This window comes from Elephantulus edwardii, unplaced genomic scaffold (genome assembly GCF_000299155.1).
Source record: "Elephantulus edwardii isolate Elephantulus edwardi_28Jun2011 unplaced genomic scaffold, EleEdw1.0 scaffold00008, whole genome shotgun sequence".
NCBI classification, from domain to species: domain Eukaryota; kingdom Metazoa; phylum Chordata; class Mammalia; order Macroscelidea; family Macroscelididae; genus Elephantulus; species Elephantulus edwardii.
The window spans coordinates 15996868-16020588 of NW_006399758.1; the positions used below are offsets into that span (position 1 = coordinate 15996868).

At 38.1% G+C, this 23721-nt stretch overlaps 1 protein-coding gene across 1 annotated transcript in view; it reads right to left on the bottom strand.

Annotated features, from left to right (window-relative positions):
* The window catches only part of TRPA1 (transient receptor potential cation channel, subfamily A, member 1), a 68387-nt gene that overhangs the window by 41192 nt on the left and 3474 nt on the right, over window positions 1-23721 (bottom strand). The window contains exons 2-8 of the mRNA XM_006880540.1: window positions 17297-17456; window positions 14786-14961; window positions 8322-8429; window positions 5635-5743; window positions 5338-5483; window positions 4072-4208; window positions 1473-1521 (exon numbers count right to left, since the gene is read on the bottom strand). Coding sequence (XP_006880602.1) covers window positions 1473-1521; window positions 4072-4208; window positions 5338-5483; window positions 5635-5743; window positions 8322-8429; window positions 14786-14961; window positions 17297-17456 — 885 coding nt within the window. The remainder of the gene's footprint in view (window positions 1-1472; window positions 1522-4071; window positions 4209-5337; window positions 5484-5634; window positions 5744-8321; window positions 8430-14785; window positions 14962-17296; window positions 17457-23721) is intronic.

Genomic DNA, 23721 nt, shown 5'->3' on the forward strand with positions numbered 1-23721 from the left:
AGTACGACTCATAGCGACTCTGTGAAAAACAGATCTGAACCCCATCATTCCTGTGCCATCCTCACACTTCCTGACACACTAGAGCCCACTGAGGCAGTCACAGTGTCAATCCACCTGACCAAGGGTCCTCCTCTTCTTCACTGACTCTCCATCCCTCCAAGCACTATGTCCTTGTCCAAGAAATAAACACTCCTAAGATGATCCCCAAAATATGTGAGGCGAAGCCTCATCATTGTTGCCTCCAAAAAGCACTCAAGCTGCATACTCTCCAAGATGTATTTTTCCTTTCATTTGGCAGTCCATGGGATGTTGAAAGGAGGTTTTTTAATAGGGATTTTCTTTTTGCCAATTAAAGAAAGATCACTTTATTTACATGAAATCATGAATATCATAAAACTATGGTCACTTCCCAGGATTCATCTATGTAAACATTACAATTTCAATAGCTGCTATCGACAATAAATGCAGGCTAAGTACTACAAAAGGGATTACATTCATTGCTAAGATCATAGGGCTTAACTAAATCTATCATATATTTCTCTATTAAAAAATGTATTAAAATTTAACCCAAAAGCTGACTGGCTTCAGTGAGGGGGGAAAAAAAATCTCATGCTTCCATTGGTAGCAGATTATCCGAAAATGTTTTTCAATTCTTTGCTTTTTCAGCTTTTTTGAAACATAGCCCTGAGTCACCTAGTGACATTTCCAGTGGCAGGCAAACTGACTTATGTTTAGGACTTCCCAACATTGCCTCTAATTCATCTAATGCTCTCCTAGGACAGGGCCACAGTCGACCAGAACCACTTCCTGTGCATTGCACCTATAAACTTCTAGCGTTATTTATAAACATTGATACAGGTATGGATTAACTGTATTTTCTAGCTTCAGTTATAGTGTTTTAATATCCGTACCAAGTAACTTTTCTTCTATAACTGGATTGCAAGCTCCTATGTTTCCTGTTTGGCAAACACTCCAAAGCACAAATTTAAAATATATCTGGCCAATGAAATCTGTGTGTTCTGTCTTTTCCCACCCTCTTTCCCTAGAAAGCTATCCACAGTCCTCTATTGCTATCTTTGCTCCCTGTGGCCCTGCCAACTATGCTGTCAACTCCAGGAACTAGAATTTATGTCTTTTTTTATTGTTGATTTTTAAAATTCTTTTTATTGTTGCTGGCTTCCTTCCCCTGATTCACATTGTATAATAACTATGACCTTGATAGTACTATTAAGTCATGTTCAAAACAAGGTAGCACAAAATCACACGTTAGCAATTCAGACTTCCTGATAACAAAGGGTAGTAATTATGTATTAACACAGTGTGCAGTGATAGCAACCCAACTTTTATAAAACTTTCTGTTAATAAGCAGGAATTAAAAATTCAATTTCTTTTGAAAATCTATTTTATGTAATTATCTGATTTTCAACTGCAAATAGTAACACGGAACAGAAACCTGTCAACTGAATATTTACCATTGAAATCAGATATTCTGCAAGTTCATGGTGATCAAATAACGAAGCTCTGAAAAAAAATAATTACAACAGAAGATTACTGTCAGTACAGATGCATAAAATAAAGATGCCGCCTGTAATTTCACTTGTTATTTAACAATAGTATAGGATATTAGCTAATTAGGAATCTTTCAAAGCCTATTCATGATTCGGATAAGGACAATTTTTTTAAAGTAATAATAGCAAACAGTCAACTCCATTACAATTTTCCCTTAAATTATAGTAAACTTATTTCTCCCTGTAAAACCATCATAATTATTGCTTTCTATCCCTGAAGTAAGTACAAGTTTTTATCCCCAAAGCTTAAAGTATAAGATGAAAATAAATGACCCTCTCTATCCATGGAGGGAACTCTGACGGCCGAGTGGGTAAGGGGTAGACCTGTCAAATCAAAGACATGTTGTTTGAACCTACCAGCTGCTCTGCACGGGCAAGATCAGCAGTGTTCACCTGCGTCCTCTGAAAACCTGCTGATGGGTCAGCTCCGAGTCAGTGCCAACTCAAAAGCACAATAACAACACTAATCATAAGTTGAATTATAGAATTATTTACATATACTTAATATGTATCAGCTGCAAGCAAGAAGCATAACGATTCACTGCAGGGGTCAGAAAGGACACTATATAGGCTTTTCTTTGCCAAAATTTGTAAAGATCAAGATGCTATTCTAAGTATTCATGAAGTGGAGAGGAGGAAGGAATGTGTGTGTGTGTGTGTGTGTGTGTGTGTGTGTGTGTGTGTGTGTGTGTGAATTTTCTTCTCCTCAGAGGCAAGGATTTTGAGGTTCTGTCTCATTATACTTAGGGCACCATGGTCAGGAGGGACCAGTCCTTGGAGAAGGATATCATGCTCGGAAGGGTGGTGGGAAGACCCCAGATGAGCCAGATTGATATAGTAACAGGGATAGTGAGGGTAAGAATGTCAAGTCAGTGAGATTGGCTCGAGATTGGCAGGCTTCAGAGCTGTCGTGCATAGGGTCTCTACAAGTCACAGGTGACTTGACGGCACATAACAACAAAAACAACAAATTAAACTTCAGGAAATGGTCTTCTCAATCACTTGTTTTGCATCTAAGGGCCAGATGATAAACAAGAATGATGGAAGAATGCTTTTGAGTTTGTGGTGTTGGGAAAGAGTGCTGACTATCCAATGGATTGCTAGGCATACATCTTGGAGAAAGTGCAGCCAGAATGCCCCTTGGAGGCAAGGATGATGAAGCTTCATCTCACATACTTTAGGTATGTTATTAGGAGGGGCTATTATCATGTTTGGAAAGGTAGAGGATCAGCCAAGGAGAAGAAAATTCTCAACAAGGTGGATTGAAACAGTGAGATGCAGTGGGCTCATTGAATGTCAGAGATGTTAAGGATGGCACAAAATAGGGCAGTGCACCATGGATACACTTCCTCCAAGGCAGACTTGTTAGTTCTGTAGATAGTCTATGGGATATTTAGTACTCTTTTCCATCATCACAATTCAAAGGCATCACTTATGTTATTCTTATTCACTGTCCAACTTTCAGGAGCATAAGAAGTAATTGAAAACACCATGGTTTGGATTAGGTGCTCCTTAGACCATTTAATTCTTGTCTTCCCAAAGGAACTAAACTTTTTCCTATCCTGCCTGATTCCTGACATAACCTCTCACTTATCACTATCAAGTTGGAACTGACCCTTAGCTGATCTTTCAGTGGGTTTTCAGGATGTTGTAAATCACACGGGCGATTGCTCATCTTTTCCCACAAAGCAACTGGTGGATTTGAACTGCCAGAAAGGGGCCACCTTTGGGTTAACAGCTCAACTCTCCATGGACGATGTCACCAGAATTCCCTTGTCCTGTATTCAGACACTTTGTGCCGTATTCTCCAGAGACGTTTACATTGTTTGAGAGTTGCATATAGTTTACTAACGTTTTGAAAATATTTTATATTTGTGGGAGTAGAAAAGAGAAAAACAGGGTGAGAAGAGTGGAGCATTTATCCATACCCAGGGCATTATCTTCATTTAAAATTAACATAAGACATAGATGAGGAATCAAAGCAGTTTAGATAGGGCTTTGAAAAAACTTGTATTTTGACCTTTTCAGCAATCTAACTGAAAAAATATCCTTTTCTTGATGATAACCTTGAATCTAAATTAAATAGATAACAGTTGGGTCTAAATATACCTCTATTGTTGTTGTTGAGTATAGTCGAGTTGGAACTGATCCATAGAAGATTCTGTAAATGGTTTTCAGAGGTAGTAAGTCACAAGGGAGGAGACTGCCCATCTTTCTCCTGTCGAGCAAATTGCATACCTCGGTGTTGGCAACGCAGCTCCTTACCACTAAGCTCCCAGAACACCTTAAACGTGCTACTAAGGAGAATATTCTCTGAAAATCTATTTAACATTTACTCTAATTCCAGAGGAACAAGATTCCAGTTGAACCTAGAATTCTATTGTACATGTTCTTTTGAGCTCTGTAAGCTTTGCCAGTATCAATGCTAAGTTATACTTAAAAGATACAGTTTAACAGGTAAGCATTAAAAATTTGTATATGGAAAGCAAGATGGGAAGCTTGCCTGTGAAGCAATGTCTCCTGATTTCCATCCACTGCATTAATAATATCACTGTCACCAGAGTAGGAGGATAACATCAATTTAACAATCTCCGTGGCTCCCTGGGTGGCAGCAAAGTGAAGAGCGGTGCACTTCCCATTCTGTGAATAATTATGACACCAGAATCAATATTAAAAACTCAACATATGGTATACTACCATTTCAGGTACTAGATTCTTCAGTGGTCAATAAAATCAAAGAATAATGATGAAAGCAGAGGTCAGTTTTATCTACTCAAAGTCATCAATACAAATATTATAAGTAAAAACTATTTTCTTAAAATATGTGAGTTCTTAATATATACTTTTATCATCATTATCTGGATGCCATTCTCCTAAAAGTGTAAAATCATCATTGCTATGAACTCTTTCTGTGTAAAGAAGTTTTATATCTTTGATCATCTTCATTTGGACATTGATATGATTTGGAGAAAGTCCTTCTCATTCTAAAATTGACTGGACTTTACAATAGCTGGGAAAGGAGCATGTTCTCATCCATCCAAAGGACATGAAGAATTTGGACCCCAGGCCAGATGAACAGACAAAGCAAGCTACAACTCTGTACTTAGAGTTACAGAGGGTGGGCATGAAGTTGGGACTACAGAGCTTTGCCATTACTTTCACATGCAGAGCCTTATAAATTAGTTAAGATATTCCTTATTTAAAATAGGATCACTTTAGAGAAGAATTCACAAAAGATTAGCAACTAATCTTTAATGTTCTGGGCTAAGCATATTATTATGTAAATTAATTTAATTTATTATCAAATGCATTTACTTCAAGACAGGTAAATGGAATAAATTCTTTTTTTTATGGCCAAAAGTGTTTGGGGTAGCACCTCAGATTTCTTTATGTAGGTTGAAATAGTGAATCTTTTCTTGATTTGTACCTCAATATCTGTTTCCCTCCAGTTGTTCCACCAGGAACCCTAGTGGTGCAATGATTAAAGTGTTTGGCTACTAACCAACAGGTCAGCAGTTTGAACTCACTAACTAGTTTATAGAGCACAATGTGTCAATCTGCTCATCACTTTGGAAGTCTTGATAGGACAGTTTCACTATGACTCAGAATCAATTGATGACAATAAGTTTGGAAGGTTGATTTTTAAATATTGTATCTAAATAAATCATAATTTAATGTAACTGTAAAAGTCCTGCAAAGCATTTTTTTTGGAAATTATTTCTATGACAATTCGAAAATAATGTGTTACCGAAAAATGAGGAACAATCACCTCCATTAGATCTATCTGTGCCCCGTTGTCCAGGCATATTCTGATCATTTCCAAATCCCCACTTTGAACGGCCATGTGGAGAGGGCTGTGCTTCCCGTTATTAACAAAGTTAATATGACACTGTCTGCTATAGCCATTTTCTTCACCTTTAGAAGGAAATAAACCTCAAGGTGACTGAAATACTCAAAATCAATAAAAGCAAGTTTTAAAAGAAAACATTTAGACATACATAGAACTCCATATCCACCCGACCCCAAGAATAGACCCTTTATATAATGTTGTAAAGTCTCTACTCACCGACTTGTAGTATTAGTTCCATACATCTTTTGGCCCCTGAAAATGCAGCCAGATGGATAGGAAAACATCCACACTTATTTGCTATACACATCTTAGCTCCTTTACTAAACTAGGGGCGGGGGAACAGAAACAAAAAGAACAAACAAACAAAAAAAGTCAAATAAGTGACACGAGTGAGTGTAACTCTAAACCACTAGGCTAAACAAAAATCTATATGTGCTTTCAGACCATATTCTGAGTCTTTCATTCTAGTATATCCCTGAACATTACAGTTTAAAAATATCAGAAAGAAAATCGTTACATGATATGGAATGCAGGCAAGAAAAATTTTGCAGCTATACTAAGATTCTGATAAAGAAGCACTTTACATTTTCTGTCTTTTCCAAATCAAGTATTATCTAGATACAAAATTTCAATAGAATATCCAGCAAAATAAAACGAACACATTTTGAATGAGAATATTTTTAACATTATTGTGACTCTTCCTATGTACATTTCCAATTTCTCACGCAAATAAAGCACTATTTCCCAAACCCTTTATTATTTTTACGGAAATAAATTATTAGACAAGCATTCCTTTCAAAACTATGAAATTAGGAATTTTCACTTATTAAAAGCCCTTTACTAAAATGAAATTTCTTGTTTTCTTATTGTTGTCAAGTAGAAACTGGCTAATGGTTGACCCTCCAGTGGGTTTTCAGAGGCTGTAAATCACACAAAAGGAGATTGCCCATCTTCCTCCTGCAGAGCCACTGGTCCTTTTGAATATGCAGAAGACGCATCCACTTTGAATTAGCACCACAACTCCCTACAACCCCTGGGCTCTTTAAAATGTAGCTAGAACAACTGAATATTATATTACCTTTGTAACTGAGGAACCCTCTTCAACTTCCATTTGCCATGGGTAATTGAGCTGTATATTGTTTGAAATATCTTCTATTGTTATTGTGTACCATCAAGTAGAAAGTGACCCATGGCTGACCCTCCAGTGGGTTTTCAGAAACCATAAATTGCATGGGAGGAGATTACTCATCAGTAGCCCATGGAGCAGCTGGTGGATTCAAATTATATACCTTACCATTGACAGTGCGAGTCCTTACCATTAAGCCACCAAAGCTTCTTATCTTTTATCAAATACCTTTTATTGTCATGAAAGGTGTTGAAAAGGGCAGGAAAGTATGAAACATATGTACTACCGTTAATTTCACATTTGACATAGTATTTGTTTATATATTAGAAGATAATGTTTTTAGTCTTTTTAGCATATTAATTTCTATAATACTGTTTGTAAACTATTTTACTTAATAATAATCTGTATAGGGGAGCTCTGGAGACCTACTAGCAAGAAGCTGCACTGCAATCCCAAATGCATGCAGTTTAAGGCCTCCAGCTGCTCCATGGGAGAAGCATAGGCAATCTCCTCCCATACAATTAACTGCCTCTGAAAACCTGCCAGAAGGTCAGCTATGGGTCAGTTCTAACTCTAAATTACAAAGAACAGCAATAGTCTGTATGCAAAATAATATTTTACTATTCAAGTAAGTTTTTTGACTAGTTTTATATTTTTGCATATAAAAACTGTATGATCAATCTTGATAAACTTTTTCTAGTTTTCACACTTTGATACTTAGAATGCTGAGGTTCATATCCTTAATCATAGGAATGTGTTATAATTTTAATGATCTTGTTGGGATCTATCCTAAGAATGGAATGATCTTATTAAAAAATATTTTTACCAACAGTGAATGAAATTTCCTGACTCATCAAAATTTTTATTAACACTGGTTATCAACAACATATTAATATCATGCAAAATTAACAAGTGAAAAATATGACATCTCATTATTTTTCTTTCTCTTTGGTAATTACAAATATTGCTGAGATTTCATATGTCCTTTGTCAATTTTTCTACTGGAACATTGTCATTTTCTTACAGATTTATAGACTTGTTGGATAAAAACATAGGTAGATATAATTGATCAATATATTTTCTAATATTAAAGTATCTATACAGTCTTGGAAACGGTACAACAAAGCCTTGGCATACCTTCTATTAATTTTTATTAATTAATTTGCTAGATTCTGAAGTATCTTGCTGCTGGAAACCCTATGAACCTGGAGAAAGGATGGAAGTTATAGAAGTGTTCAGGTCTTTCATTCATAGGGTCACTATGAATTGCCTATGATTCAAAGGCACTTAACAACAACAGCAACAGTAGTTTATGTAAGATTTTGTGTCTATATTTAATTGTTGCTAATTGCCGTCGAGTCAAGTGCAACTCATAGTGACCCTATGAACAAAAGGCCTGAAGCCTTTCTAAATTTTCATTTATCAAAGTTCTTAAGACTTTGCAGAGGCATGTTGTTTAGGAGGTGGATGCCACTCTTATGAAAAATTAGTCTACACTTTTGTTGTTGGAGTAGGTGCCAAGATTTGGAGTTAAGATTATAAATTCACATTGGTTTTCTCACATTTTCTCCTACACTTTTGAGTAAACCATTTCAGACCCTTTTAGGAATTAAGAGTAGTTAGGTATCTAAGAACTAAAAGCACAAAACAAATTTTCTGGCGTATTTTCTACATATTTTGCTAAAGAACAAAACTAGAAGACCTGTTGTCAAAAAATCAACAATAATTCAAGACATAGTAACAAAATGATAATAGAAAAATAAATCCATTTACAAACCAAAATTTGCAGAGCTTCACTGTTATCTTTGGAGCATGCGATCACCACAGCAGTGTTTCCATTTTCCCCTTCCAAATTAATATTAGTGCTTCTATGTTCCACCAGGACCTACACAAGACACAAAGAAAGGCAGGCTGGCTAACAGCTCAACTGTACATCTCCAACCAGGGTATTGTGTCCTCCACTAGATTATAAGCTTACTGATGGCAGAGGCCGTGTATTAAAAACACCTGGAAAAACTTCTTGCACATAATGGACACGAAATACATTTCTCAAATATAAATGACTTTGATCTCTATGTATCAGTCACATCAATATTGAATTATGGAACTGGAAATACAGTAAGAATTAGAGATATTAACATAGCTCTAGAAATATGCACTTAAGTGAAAAATATTAATAGCTTCAAGACAGTCCATTTATGGACTCATTTGGAATGTATGTGTGGGAAGAGCAGAAACAGCCCTTCTCCTGTTGACCCCCAGGCATTAGCATTCTACCTCAACTGCAAGCTCTTGGGAAATGTCAATTCTTTCACTTCAGTAGGGACAAAGATTAATGTGATTTGGGTGCGACTGAATTAACTGGGACCTCATCTGGGGTGGTTTCTTACATTCTAAGATGTAAGAAATTAGCATCTGATAATATGAGTGACAAATTTTTCTTACAGAGTTTAATTGATATCTCTTTACTCCCTCAGTAGGTTGGCTGATTACCAGCTATTTCTAGGCCAAGAATCTGTACATCTCTAATCGCTCTTTTCTCATACAGCAAAATTCCATCAACACCTTAAAACATAATTATAATTAAATTGTTAAAAAATATTTGAAAAAGCAGGGTTTTTGGATGTGTTTTTAATAGTACACAGAATAACACCAGAGCACCTTATCAATGAAAGATCTGCCGTGAATGCTAGTGAAAGAATTAGGCTACCTGATTAGTACTACTCAGAATAAAAGAAAGTGTTCTGAAAATTTAGCACATCATAACAGACAAGAAAAATATAGACAGATGAAAAGAACTCAGAAGATAAGCTGCAATCTACGAGTTATATAATCTTATTTTCTATAACTAAGAAATTATAGTTTCACATATAATCTATCAAAGTAGCAATAGAATTTACATTCTTACAATAATTGGTTATTTAATTATAACATCCATGTATTATGAATGTGTTATTGTTGTTGTTATGTGCCATCGAGTTGCGTGTGACTCAGCAATCCTATGTACAACAGCCCTAAACTCCACTCTGTCCTGTGCCAATCACACTGTCTCTGACACTCCCATCCCAATTATCCCAGTCACTGAATCAATCCACCTCCTAGAGGACCTTCCCCTCCTGTGTTATCCCTCCATCCTCCCAAGCATGATATCCCTCTCCAAGGACCAGTCCCTCCTTACGACATGTCCAAAGTATGTTAGATGGAGCCTCAGAATCCTTGCCTCCAAGGTGCCACCTGGTTTAACACTGTCTAGGACAAATCTGTTTGTTTTCCTAGCAGTCCATGGTACCCTCAATACTCTTCTCAAGCACCACAGCTCAAAGGCATCAATTCTCCTTCTATCCTCCTTAGTCATTGTGCAACTCTCTGATGCATAACAAGTGATAGCAAAAACCATGGCCTGCATTAGACACACCTTAGTCTCCAGAGAGACACCATTGCTCTTCAGTACTTTGGAGAGGTCCCTAACAGCAGACTTTCCCACGGCAATACGTCTTCTAATTTCCTGTCTACTGGTGCCAAGAGTGTTGACTGTGAAGCCAAGCAAACTAAAGCTGTGAACAATCTCAATCTCTTCACCATTCATTCTGATGCTGCCAATTGGTCCAGTGATGAGAATCTTGGCCTTCTTGACATTGAGCCTCAATCCATATTGGAGTCTGCAGTCCTTGACCCTCTGCAGCAAGCACTTCAGGTCCTGCTCAGTTTCAGCAAGCAGGGTTGTGTCATCTGCATAATGCAGATTATAGATCTTCCAGTAATCTTCACCCCACATTTTTCCTCATAGAGCCCAGCCTCCCACATAATCTGTTTTGCATACAGGTTGAAAAGATATGGAGACAGGACACATCCCTGGCATACGTCCTTCCCAATTTTGAACCATGCAGCGTTCCCTTGCTCTGTTCTGACAATTGCTTTCTGGTCCAAGTATAGGTTTTGCATTAGCACGATCAAGTGTTCTGGGATTCCCATTCTTCTCAGAGTCAGCCACAGTTTGTTATGATCCACACAGTCAAACGCCTTTGCATAATCAATGAAACACAGCTAGACATTCCTCCGGTATTCCCCACTTTCAGCTAAGAGCCATCTAACATTAGCTACAGTATCCCTAGCACCACGACCCCTTCTAAACCCAGCCTGGACTTCTGGCAGTTCTCTGCTGATGTGCTGTTCCAGTCATTTTTGGTTAATCTTTAGTAGAATCTTGCTTGCATGTGAAATCAATGAGATTGTTCTATAGTTTCCACACTCTGTTGGGTCATTATGAATGTACTGTACTGAAAAATCTTCTGATCAATTACATGTGGCAGGAGTGCCAGAGAAAGTGACTACTCTGGGAATTTATGTCAATTCACTCAGTCCAAGGAAATCTGGAAGCTTAACAAATGAGCTCTGTAGGGAAATCTCAGGTGAGAATCTAAATATTTTCATGGGAAGTTCAAACAATTCTATATTCTGAGTTTCAACCTTTATAAGAACTAAAGTCTGAGACCATTGAGAAGAAAGGACCAGCTCCTAATTCCAACCACTGTATCCAAGAAGCAGTACACATGCCCTCTTCTGTTTCTGAAACAATGTTAGATGATATATTAGTGATGATTATTTTTACTTTAAAAGAGCATGGGGAGCTATGAAAGATCTCAAGGATGGCCGGTGGAGTAGCCATTTTTAAAAGGCAGGCCTGGAGGGGCATCCCTGCAGGGAGACATACACCAACAGAACAATTTCAGGTAAGCACACAGAGAAGGACCCAAAATTCTTTCTCTTTTTTCCTTTTCTCTTCATCTTTCATAAAACTAAATGATGTGGAAACATCCTTAGATTTATTTGTAGCCAGGAAGACTAAGTAAGGAAAAGACAGTTTCTGTTCTTTTAGAATTCTATTCTTCTGTCTTCCGGATCTCCTTAGGGGACTCTTCTTTGTGCCTGCTCTCTAGTTCACAAACACAGATAGGCCCATTTCTGAACATTTTTTGTTGTTTTTACATGCTATCTATCATTCTCTATTGGCTGGTCTGAAGATTTCTGATTTCTAATTAATACAAATCTTTCAATTATTACCTGCCTTTGAATTCTCAAATCATACTTTCACAGTCAAGTTAATTAAGCCAAAAGGCATTTGCTTTTGCAAACATCCTTCAGAAGAAACCCCAAAGGGAAAAATGGGAAATCTCTGGGAGTCTCTGCAGTCATTAATGGCTCAAGCCAAATGACACAAAAGCATCAAGGAGCCCATGAACAAGTGACTTGAAAATAAAGAAGGGGGTTATTGTCAGAAATCACCTTCTCAGGACCTACTCCTGTTGACAGAGCTTCACTTATCCTCCCGTGTGCTGATAACTCAGTTCTCTCCTTCTCCAGTCAGTACTCCTATACACCTGTTCATCCATTCATTCTACTCAACAGCTATCATTGGCCAGCACTACACAGAAGACTGGAGAGATTTATATTGTTGTTGTTGTTGTTGTTGTTATGTGCCATCGAGTCACCTTCGACTCATAGCGACCTTATGTACAACAGCCCTAAACTCCACTCTGTCCTGTGCCAATCGCACTGTCTCTCACACACCCATCCTTATTATCCCAGTCACTGAATCAATCCACCTCATAGAGGACCTTCCTCTCCTGTGCTGTCCCTCCACCCTTCCAAGCATGATGTCCCTCTCTAAGGACTGGTCTCTCCTCACAACATGTCCAAAGTATGTTAGATGGAGCCTCAGAATCCTTGCCTCCAAGGAGCCACCCGGTTTATATTAGGATTGCGTAATTCCTCCCTTTTCAAGTGCGTAACTGGCAAGTGGGAGAGGAAAACACATGAGCTTTTTTTGGTTACAATTCTGGCAAGGATGGGTGTTATGATAGAGCAAGGTATGGTGGGAAAGTGGAAACTGCTCCTCCAGCAGCCTCTCCATAGGCCTCATAATGTCAAGGACTCAGCCATCTGGGAGAAGGGTGTTGGGCTAAAGGGAATGAGAAGTTCATTAATATTTCTGGGACCTACTTGCTCACTTACAGATAAAGTGGGTTTGAGTGTCTCTTAGCACAACAGCCACAGTGTTATCTGCAATACTGTTTTGTAGAACAAAACTTTTATATGTCCCAAATAGCCTCTCTCAGTAATGAACTCCTTGAATGTGATCCCTTCTTAAATTGGATTCCAGTTAAGCATGCATGTGTGTTTTCTAGAGTGTGTAAATATATTCTGTGGGCGTACAGGATGTAGTTTAGAAGCTATGTCCTAAATCTTACCCTTTGGGTACTTAGAAGTGTGTCTTTCCTGGGTGGTGCAATGACTGAATGTTCAGCTCTTAACTGAAAGGTTTAGAGTTCATCCAGAGGTGGCCTAGAACAAAGGCCTGCATCTGCTTCCAAAAGATCAAACACTGAAAGCCCTATAGCTCACATATCTCTAGAGTTGACATACCAGTTGTTGTAATGTTCCATGGAGTTGGAATTGACCTATAGCTGACCTTCCAATGAGTTATCAGAGACTATCAATCACACTAAGCCAGGAAGCACACCTGTTGTTATGTACCATCAAGTCAGAACCGACCCATATTTGTCAGCGAGTTTGAAAGGCAGTAAATTGCACAGGAGGAAATTGCTCATCTTTCTTGTGCTGGGCTGTGGGTCGATTCAAACTGTGTACCTTTGTGGTGATAGCACAATTCCTTACCACTAAGCTCCAGAGCTCCGCCTAGACCATCATAAGTCAGAGTCTAGTTAGCATAAATAGCTTTGGCTTTTTGTTTTTATTTCAAGTTTTGTATTCTTTTGGTTTTATCTACTTGAGCAAAACTGTTGCCAAGCCTTGGGAACATTAAACAAATAAGAAATTCATCAACCATATGGTAAGTCTCTAATCACTCAAAATAGAAAAATCAGAATTATATTCTCCCTTTCCCCCAAGTCACTCATCATCTCCCTCCTTTTAGCCATTAAAACACTCAGATAAGAAGCAAAGACGCAAACAAAACTGCTAACATCCATAGCAGCAAACAGATAACTGCTTGGTCAGATATGCTACACCTTATGCTCCTGAATCTATTTCTACCAGTCATTGGGTAAGAGTTTCACAATTGTGGGGTTTGTTTAGAAAAATAGTTTGGCAAGTAGGGGGGAGGCAAAGAATATCACATAATTCAAGTCTATGTTCAGTACAGCAATCCCAAACTAGATTAACAAGGCACCATTCTTCAATTAGTGGTAGTCTGGTTTCAGTTCAGCAGCACAAATACGAGAAACCTCTGGTTTCCCCAATTATTCAGCAAACTATTTCAGAGCACTTATAAGTCATCTTTTCTTCTAATTATCTGGCAAGCAAAACCTTTAACTTTAGCATAAATGCAGGATTCCTCTGGTTACACCTTGCCATGATCTCTTCACAGTAGTGCCACAATCTCCACATTCTCTCCACCATCGTCACCAGGGTATCTCATAGTGTAGGAAGCGCTCTCTCTTATATTGGTCCCACAGCTGTTGATGATTTGAAAGACCATGTGCTCTCAAAAGGTAGCTCGAAACCAACATAATGGTTTTAAAGACAATTTTCAAGAATTCTGACATCCCAGTAGGCAAGTTTTAATATTCTCTCTCAGTGATAAAATAGATCTTACAATAATTATAGCTCATAGTTTGTGTTTTTAAATGTTGTTGTTATGTTCTATTGAGTCACTTGTGACTCATAGAGACCTTATGTACAACAGCTCTGAACCCTGCTCTATCCTGAGCCAACCTTATTGTCTCTGACATACCTATCTGCCTTACCCTAGCGACTGAGTCAATCCATCTCATCAAAGATCTCCTCTTGCACAGTCCCTCCACACTCCTAAGAGTGATGTCCCTCTCCTAAAACTGAACCCTCCTTTCAACATGCCCAAAGCTTGTAAGAAGGAGCTTCAGAATCCTAGCCTCTAAGGAGCAGCCTGTTTTCATCTTTTCCAAGACAAACCTGTTTGTTCTCCTGGCATTCAATATTCAAAGGCATCAATTATCTTTGAGGACTAAATAAACTAAAACATGCAAAACTCTTACAAAAGTTCTTTGTACAAAAAAGGCTATTTATTAAAGGTGAGAAAAATTATTGTTATTTTCATCACCATCATCAATAGTTGGTCACAAGAAAAGAAGATAAGGATTACATTAGTTTGCCCTGGCATCTTTGGCTGGCCATGCTTCCCAGGCCAAGGGAGGCAAACAAGGGGTTCACCTCTGGCCCCACATGAGTCTTGGGCAGCCTTACCTTCACCACCTCAATGTTCCCAAACTGCACAGCCAGGTGGAGAGGAGCCATCATGCTGTTGTTCCTGAGATTGGGGTTTGCCTTTCTGTTGAGAAGAAACTTAACACTTTCAACTTGGTTTTTTTCTGCAGCCCAGTGCAGAGGTGTATTTCCATAATTGTCCATCACATTCACCACTAGAAAAAGATACAAAAATGAAGATCAGATTTGGCTTTGACTGGATTCAACACCTACTGACTGACTATATTCTCCAAATTCTGTACCAGGTCCAATTATCATAGTCTGTGTCTTCCCTATTATATAGAAAAAAATATACCTTGGGTCCTCAAGAAATATATACTGAGCACCTGTGGACAATGCACAGATAGTCAATGTTGACCTTATTGTAAAGGATAAGTCTGTCTACTTATAGAATTATAAGAAATATATCTTTGTTTTATAACAGATATATTTCTCCAATATTAATTTTGTGTTTATTGTTAAGATATTGAGATTATGCAAAAGAGGTAATTCCATGCAGGTATTTTACTTGAATAAGATGGCAATTATTCAACTTTTTCAATAGCCCTTTTAGATATTATGATTTTATTTCAGACCAAAAAGCTGAGGCCCTGATAAATTAAAAATTTTGTCAAGTCCATTCAGCTCCTAAGGTGTGTAATTTTCTCTAATTTCTCATAACCTTGCAAGGCTACAGGGCAATTAATATTATATAATATCTTTAACTACCTTAGCATAGTTATGAGCATCATGATAGAAATTGCTCAAAAATTGTTAAGAAAAAAAATTATACAGTTAATAAATTCCAAGCTAAGCACAAGCCCCTTTATGTTACACGCACTTCCCACACATTTCCACAACGTACAATATCGCACTTTTGACTCTGTGAGTTAAGCATTAAGAATAAGTCTATTTCATCTTGTAGAGTCTCATATTTATTCTAAAAAAGATAGGAGTCTCTGTTTTATAAACTTTATTTAGTGTTGGTGTAGTTGTGTATCTGAGGAGAGAGAGAAATATACACTCAAATGTCATATGGGGACAATCTAGGATATATGGGACATTTCTCCTGTGATGTGAATTTATTTTCAACTATGTCCCTTCTCTCACCCAAGTCTTAACTTTCAGTAACATGAGTGTGCATGCTTACACATACGCACACTCACACTTTCTTTGACCATCCTCTCTGATCATCTTTAGGCATGTTGTCAAGAGGGATCAATTGTTGAAAAAGGATATCATGCTGGAAAAACAGGAAGGATCAAAGAAGGAGAGAAAGACCCCGAGAAAGATGGATTGACAGTGACTGTGAGAATGGGCTCAAACATATCAGAAGTGCAAGTGTGGCATGAGATAGGACAAGGTTCAGATCTATGATTCATTCATAGCCGCTACAAGTTAGAGTATATTCAGTGACACCTAACAACAGCAACAATAATTCTGATCATGACAATATATATCACTCAACATTTTATCCTGCATCAAATTTAATGAAGAAGGGCATATCAACTAAACAGGGAGTTGTCCTACAAACCCAAAGGCTGCACCTCTCTGGAGGTTAGAATCCTCAAGAAGTCTGGGGAAGAAAAATGAGAAATCTCCTCACAAGCAGCTTACCGTCTCAGAAACTCATGAAGGGTCAGTTAAGAGTCAGTTCTGACTTGACAACAATGAGTTGTTTAGTTTATTCACAACTTAAATTTGACTTTTACATTTAGCCTTTTTGAGGAGTTATTTTTGCAAAGGGTATGGAGAGCTTTTAGTTTAAGAATCTCCTACTGATCCTCAGGAGCTCTGGTGGCATGATGTTTAAATTCTTAGCTCCTAACTGAAAGGTCACCTGTTCAAACTACTTTGTAGTAGAAAGATACAGCGGTCTGTTTCTGTAGCTATCACAGCCTTGGAAATCTTATGGTGCAGATCTACTCTGTACTTGAGGGTGGCTATAAGTTCAACTTGACCCAGTACTGCTTAAAATCTTCTTGAGATATCCATCTCACCCATTACATCTACAATTGAGTTTTTCAAACAAGGTTAGGTATCTTCATAGGGACAGGAAAAAGTGCTACAACTTCTTTGAATATCAATTTTATCCAATAAGGAATTGAAAATGCAAAATAATCTGAGCATAAACAGTACAGAATTACATGAAGACTGTCCTCAGACCCTAGGTATGATGTGTACTCTCTTCTTTGGTATTCCAGTGGGAGAATTTGAGTAGCACTGGCCTGTAACAACCTCTGGTAGCCCAAAAACTGCACCTCGTTGGTGGTTCAAATGCACTCACAATTCAGGAGGAGAAAGATGGCCAATCTCCTCCATTGTGACTTACAACCTCTCCACTAGTGGGTCAGCTATGAATCAGTACTGGTTTAATAACAATGAGAGAGAGAGAGAGACAGACAGACAGCCTGGTACAGACAGATTCTTCCGAATGACCTCGTACTACACTTCCCCATAAATCTAGAGGGATGATGGGTTCACTGAATAGTTATGGCAACGCGTTGATACCGTCACAGCAGGAGTCATTGACGATCATCTCCATCAGCTCCACTTGTCCGTCTGCTGCAGCATGATGCAAAGTAGAGGCATTCATGTCATCATATTGCCTTGATCTGCATTTTCTCTTGACGAAGTTTTGTAATCGACATGAATTTTTTTCAAAAACCACCTAGACGTACATTTAAAAAGTAATGTTACCTCAGGCAAACATAAGTAAAACATGTGCACTTCAAGTTAGAGTTGGGAAAAATGTACTACACCAACGCCTTTATAATACGTATTGATCATACTTTCCTGCCAGGAAGCCACTAGAGCTTCCTACTTACGATAAAGTAAATTATTTTCTCAGAAAGGACAAAATTCTCATAGTCACAAAGAAGGTGCTAATAAATACTTAGTTAAATACATTCCAGAAAAGTTGTGACTTTCTGATGGTGTTATTATATTTTCTGAAAAAATTGAGGCATTGAGCAAAGTTTTCGTGTAAATTGAATGGATGTGAAAAAAGTATAATGAATATATACAGGAATTTTTCTCATCAAAAGGAAATGTGCTTAAAAGTAGTGTCAAGAATTTTTGTTAGAAAGGTTTTTGTGAATAAAAGAATTTTTAAGTACAAGAATCTAAATTACTGTCCCTCTTCTGATAGGTCTTCCTGCCTACAGTCTAACCCCAGGCAATGCTTCCTCTTAAACTGTTGTTGTTGTTGTTGTTGTTATGTGCCACCGTCGAGTCATTTGCGACTCATAGCGATCCTATGTACAACAGCCCTAAACCCTGCTCTATCCTGTGCCAATCGCATTGCCTCTGACACACCCATCCCGATTATCCCAGTCACTGAATCAATCCACCTCATAGAGGGTCTTCCCCTCCTGCGCTGTCCCTCTATTCTACCCAGCATGATGTCCCTCTCCAAAGACCTGTCTCTCCTTACAACATGTCCAGAGTATGTCAGACGAAGCCCCAGAATCCTTGCCTCCAAGGAGCAGCCTGGTTTAACCCTCTCTAGGATGAATCTGTTTGTTTTCTTGGCAGTCCATGGTACATTCAATACTCTTCTCCAGCACCACAGCTCAAAGCTAGAATTATATAGGCTATTCTACCTTATTGTGAAGTACCAGCATTCAATTTATGTTAATTGATCAGTAATCTAATGGTTGACCCCAAAAAAAACTGAATAAATAAAATGGTTGACCACTCATTCACAGGATAAGCAGCTCCCCCTTAGTGACTGCTAGGACTCAGCTACGGGACAGTGGTGTCAGATGTATCTCCTCCTTTCTCAGTGCATAAGGTATAAGCTAAGATCAGTGTGCATCAAATGTCAGGATGCTGAGATGTTTCATAGTTTACTCAAGGCACACTGGAAGTGACTGTTAGAATCTGAGCAAGGGGGCAGAGAATATCTATTCTGGCTGGATGGTGAACGATAAAATAAACATTCAGCAAGCAGAAACTAAAACTATAGACAAATTCGATCTTCATAGAGTAAACCAGGAAATGGAAGAACAGTAATTTGGAGCTGAAGCTGCTTAATGTTTTTCAAATATCTGGCAATAAGATTTTAAAAACTGTACTTTTTTAGGGTAGGCTTAGTAACCAGTTTTAGTGCTGTCAGTGGTACTCTAACTGGTCTGTAAACTTGCAATTCTAAAGAGATGTTCACATTCCATGAGGTAGGGGGAAACAAGAACATTTCATGCAGCTCATTTTTCTCTAACACTTCTTAGTTTTGCCTGAAAGTAGTTTATCATGGATGACATTGCGTTTCCTCCCTATGAAATGTTGAAATGGTCAAGTTGACATTCCGCTTTTCTTCTTCCCCCACCTCACAGGATATGAAGAATTCTCAAATAAGATGTCATTTCTTGAAAATTCATGTCTTAAGTAGAGTTAACTTGTTAAAAACTAAGCCTTGAAAAGAACTTTGTTTAATGTTATCAGTCTACGAAAGTTCTTGTGATTTGTGATGGGCTCTGTCTCTATACTTCTTTGTATTATTTCCATTTTATAAATATTTTGGTTCAAAAGTTTTATAGTCTTTTTTCTAAAATTAACTAATGTACTCTCTGCTAATATCTGTATCAACTTAATGTCTCTATTCAAATACTTGAAAGTCTTAATATCTGTTTTCTATATAAAATCAAGACCATTAGTCTTAATTTTACTATTCAATTATATTTTGATGGATAAACATTTCATTAAGTTACTTCTAGAATTCCTGTTTATGTCTTAAAGAAACTATGTAAATAGATTAATAAATATTAAAGCTATACCTTATCCTATTGCTAACACTGTTACATTGATCAGATATGATGGTGTCATTGATCACACTGCAGTTCAGATATGTCACAAATGATGTATAAGTTGAATTTTCACTATTTGGCTGCCAAAGATAAGAGCAAAGTCACCAAAGCCTGCCTGCAGATTTTGGTCTAAAACTGGGGCTGAAATAAAAATCTGCTGTAAATCAAAATTGAACACAAATTGTTTATTCCATAAGGCACACCCTTCCACACCATGGCATGCTCTCTTTTCACACCATGGTGCATTTACTATGTTTTTCATGTGAATGGCACCTGCTTCTATCTATTACTTTTCAGCTTCCAACCTGCCTGTGTTCCCCCAGCTCTCCCAAATCCTACCTCCTCCATGGAGCCTCCATGATAACAGGCCAGCTCTGTTCACATTCATCTTCTCAGGAGAACACACGCGCTTTCCAGAGGCTACAGGATGTGAGTACTCCACGGATGGTGCTGACAATGAGCTGGAGAACATGGTCTCATTCTCTACTCTTTCTGTGTTGTTATACAAAATAGATATTTGCATTCTAAATGCACTCAATTTTCTATGATATGTGTATGTGTGTATATAAGTTTTCTAGAGAAAAAGTGAAGAAAATAAAGAGAGAAAACATAAAGAAAGAAAAAAAGGAATTGGAAGAAAAATATTAGGAAGGGAAGAGAGATGGGGAGGGGACACTTGGAGGAAGCAAGTACCAGACTTTGTCCAGGGCAGCAGGAAAGGCCATGGACTGTTAAACATTCTACAATCTACAATCTATCTGGTCTACACAATAAACAGTAGTGCTCTAGAGATCTTAGAACTGAATGTAGAAAGAAAAACTAAGGGAACTCATTGCAATACGTAGACCAAAATGATTTCTCAGTGGTTATTCTAGCTCTGTAATTATGTGGCCAAGAAATACACTTGCCTGAAAATTTCTCACAACTATCTTGGAAGTATTTATTCTTCTGGGTCAAAATAAAAATGTTCTGTGAGGTTGTAGCTTTTTAGGAATTTCCCTATAAAATTACTCTTCTTGAAAAAATGCAGACTATTCCCCCCACCAAAAAATGACTCAGATATTTTACTTAATTCTACTTTTGATTATGACTAGGCACATTTGGCATTTGCACCTGATCCAGGCCATGGTCTTTGCAATTACATGTTACATCAGAGAGCTGAACAATGACTGAGGATGACAGAAGAATTAATGCCTTTGTGTTGTGGTGCTGGACTATTGAACATGGACAGCCAAGAGAATATATAGGTCTGACTTAGAGATGATGAAACCCAGTTGCTTCCTGGAGGCAAGGATTTTGAAGCTCCTTCTCACATACTTTGGGCATGTTGCCTAGAGGAATCGGTCCCTGAAGTAGGATATAATGCTTACAAGGGTGGAGGGACAGCACAGATGAAGAAAACCATGGATGAAATGGAATGATACAATAACTGGGATAGTGGGGGGTAGATATATCAGAGACAGTGAGATTGGCTCAGGATAAAGCAGGGTTTTGAGCTATTGTACATAAGGTCTGTATAAATCACAAGAAGTCAATAGCACAAAGCAACAACAAAAATAAGCTAATGACTTTTTTAAAGATAAAGTTAAGTACCATGGGATTGGAACTGATGCATAGCCGACTCTCCAGCGGGTTTTCAGAGGCAGTAAATTGCACAGTAGGTGACTGACCATCTTTCTGTCTCTAAGAAGCTGGTGGATTTGAAACTGTATGCCTTCAGGTTGGCAGTACAGCTCCGTACCACCAAGCCACAAGAGCTCCCTTGTTGTTAGGAACTGTCAAGTACAATTCACAGTGACTCTATGAACAACAGACTCAAACCCTGTCCTAGGCTTTCTCATCATCATCATCTCTGACACACTCGAGCCCATTGCTGCAGTCACTGTGTCAAATCCATCACTTGGGTAATTTTCCTTTCTTTCACTGGGAGCTATATTAGTGTGTCTTAAAATCTGCCGCCTAAGGTGTAACCATCTGGAACAAAGAAATGGGAAGAAAAGACAGAAAGAAACAATCAATCCGAAGGACCAAGGGCACCTCAGCCTCCATGACCCTGAGCCCAGCACTGGACAGTGACTAGTTACCGCTGGTGACTCCACTAAAAGGGATCGATCACAGCAGCAGGCTCTGGGCAGAGGGGGAGAAAAATGTGGAACAAAACTCAAAATCATAGAAATGGCCAGATTAGTTGGTCTTACTCATCCTCAAAGCCTGGAATGACACTCACTTCTGTGGCTCAACTTCCAAGCAATCAATAGTTTTATATGATGAACAATAATACCACTCAACATCAAAAGGTCATCATTTTGATTTTATAGCCAGAGGTAACACTCAGAAGGTAGGAAGGGGTAAGAGACAAGGATTAGTGGAAAAAAGAATCACACAGAGGAATCTAGAAGAACACTGCTAACTTGTGAGCATTTCAATTAGATTCATGAAACAACATGTGTATAAAAGGTTGAATGGCAAGCAATTTGCTCTCTGAACTTTCACAATTAAAGAGAAATGATAACCAGAACATTTAAAAAGCCAAGGTACTTAGTGTATCTTAATATAGCTAACAAAGAATTGAACATATTAGGGCTCATGCAAGAAATGTCAAGCTTGAATAAATAAAACATAATCTCTTAAAAGTCTGGACTTTGTATTTTGCTTCTGTTATTACAGATAAGTACTGAAGAAATCACTCTTCTATGGAAAACCTTTAGACAGAGTTATTCTATATCTGTATTATTCTAGAATCTATCAGCAGCTTTGGTTAAGGCAGGATATGATGACAAGCTTCCAATCATTTCCTAATTTATACATCTAGTATGAGTTCCTTACAAAAATGGATTCCTTTTCAATGTCTCAATTAAGCAGAAAAGTGTTGACTTGAATATATTTGGAAGCATTTTAACACCTGAATTCAATATTTTCTTAGTGATTTAATAAAGGGATGTACTGCCCATCCCAAACTGCCAGAAAGAGTCATTTACAGGCCTTTTCAGCAATATCCTGTTAGCCTAAACCCAATTAAGTAGAGATTCTGATGAACACAGGTACTGCTGAATTTGTAAGGAAAAAGACAGCAACTGAATACTTTATCCAGGCTCTTTGTATGAGTTAAAGAGACCTTAACTCTCTGAGTTCAATACTTGTCAATTAAATCAGACTTTGATTTGTTAAATTCTAAATGTTGGATAAGGATATCATTTAAACAGATTAGTACATTTGTTTAACATGCATTTATTTCTATTTTTACAGGGCCACATCAGATTCATTTGGATTCTGAATGGTATGATGAGATTAAGAACATAATATACTAGAACACTTTAGAAAAGCTAGAACTAGAATTGATGTCTTAGAACTGGGGTGCTGGAGAAGAGTGTTGAATATACCATGGAGTACTAGGAGAACAAACAGATTCATCCTGGAGAGGGTGAAACCAGGCTAGTCCTTGAAGGCAAGGATTCTGAAGCTTTTTCTGACATACTTTGAGCATGTTGCAAGGAGGGACCAGTCTTTGGAAAAGGGCATCATGTTTGGGAGAGCGGAGGGACAGTACAAGGGAGGAAGAACCTCAATGAGATGGATCGATTCAGTGATTGGGGTAATGGGAGTAGGTGTGTAAAAGACAGTGAGGTTGGCAGAGGATAGAACAGGCCTTAAGGCTCTTGTCCATAGGGTCGCTATGAGTCGCAAGTGACTCAATGGCAAACAACAACATATACTTTAATGACTGAGACATTTAAAAAGTATACTGTTTTATTGGTAGAATAAATGACAGAAGAAAAAACTCAGGTGAAAGATAATAAATGAAAAGTTTGTTGTTGCTGTTGTTATGTGCTGTCGAGTCACTTGCGACTCATAGTGTCCCTATGTACAACAGCCCTAAACTCTGCTCTGTCTTGTGCCAATCGCACTGTCTCTGACACTCCCATCCCAATTATCCCAGTCACTGAATCAATCCACCTCATAGAGGGCCTTCCCCTCCTGTGCTGTCCCTCCACCCTCCCAAGGATGATGTCCTTCTCCAAGGACCGGTTTCTCCTCACAACATGTCCAAAATATGTTAGACGAAGCCTCAGAATCCTTGCCTCCAAGAAGCCACCTGGTTTAACCCTCTCCAAGATAAATCTGTTTGTT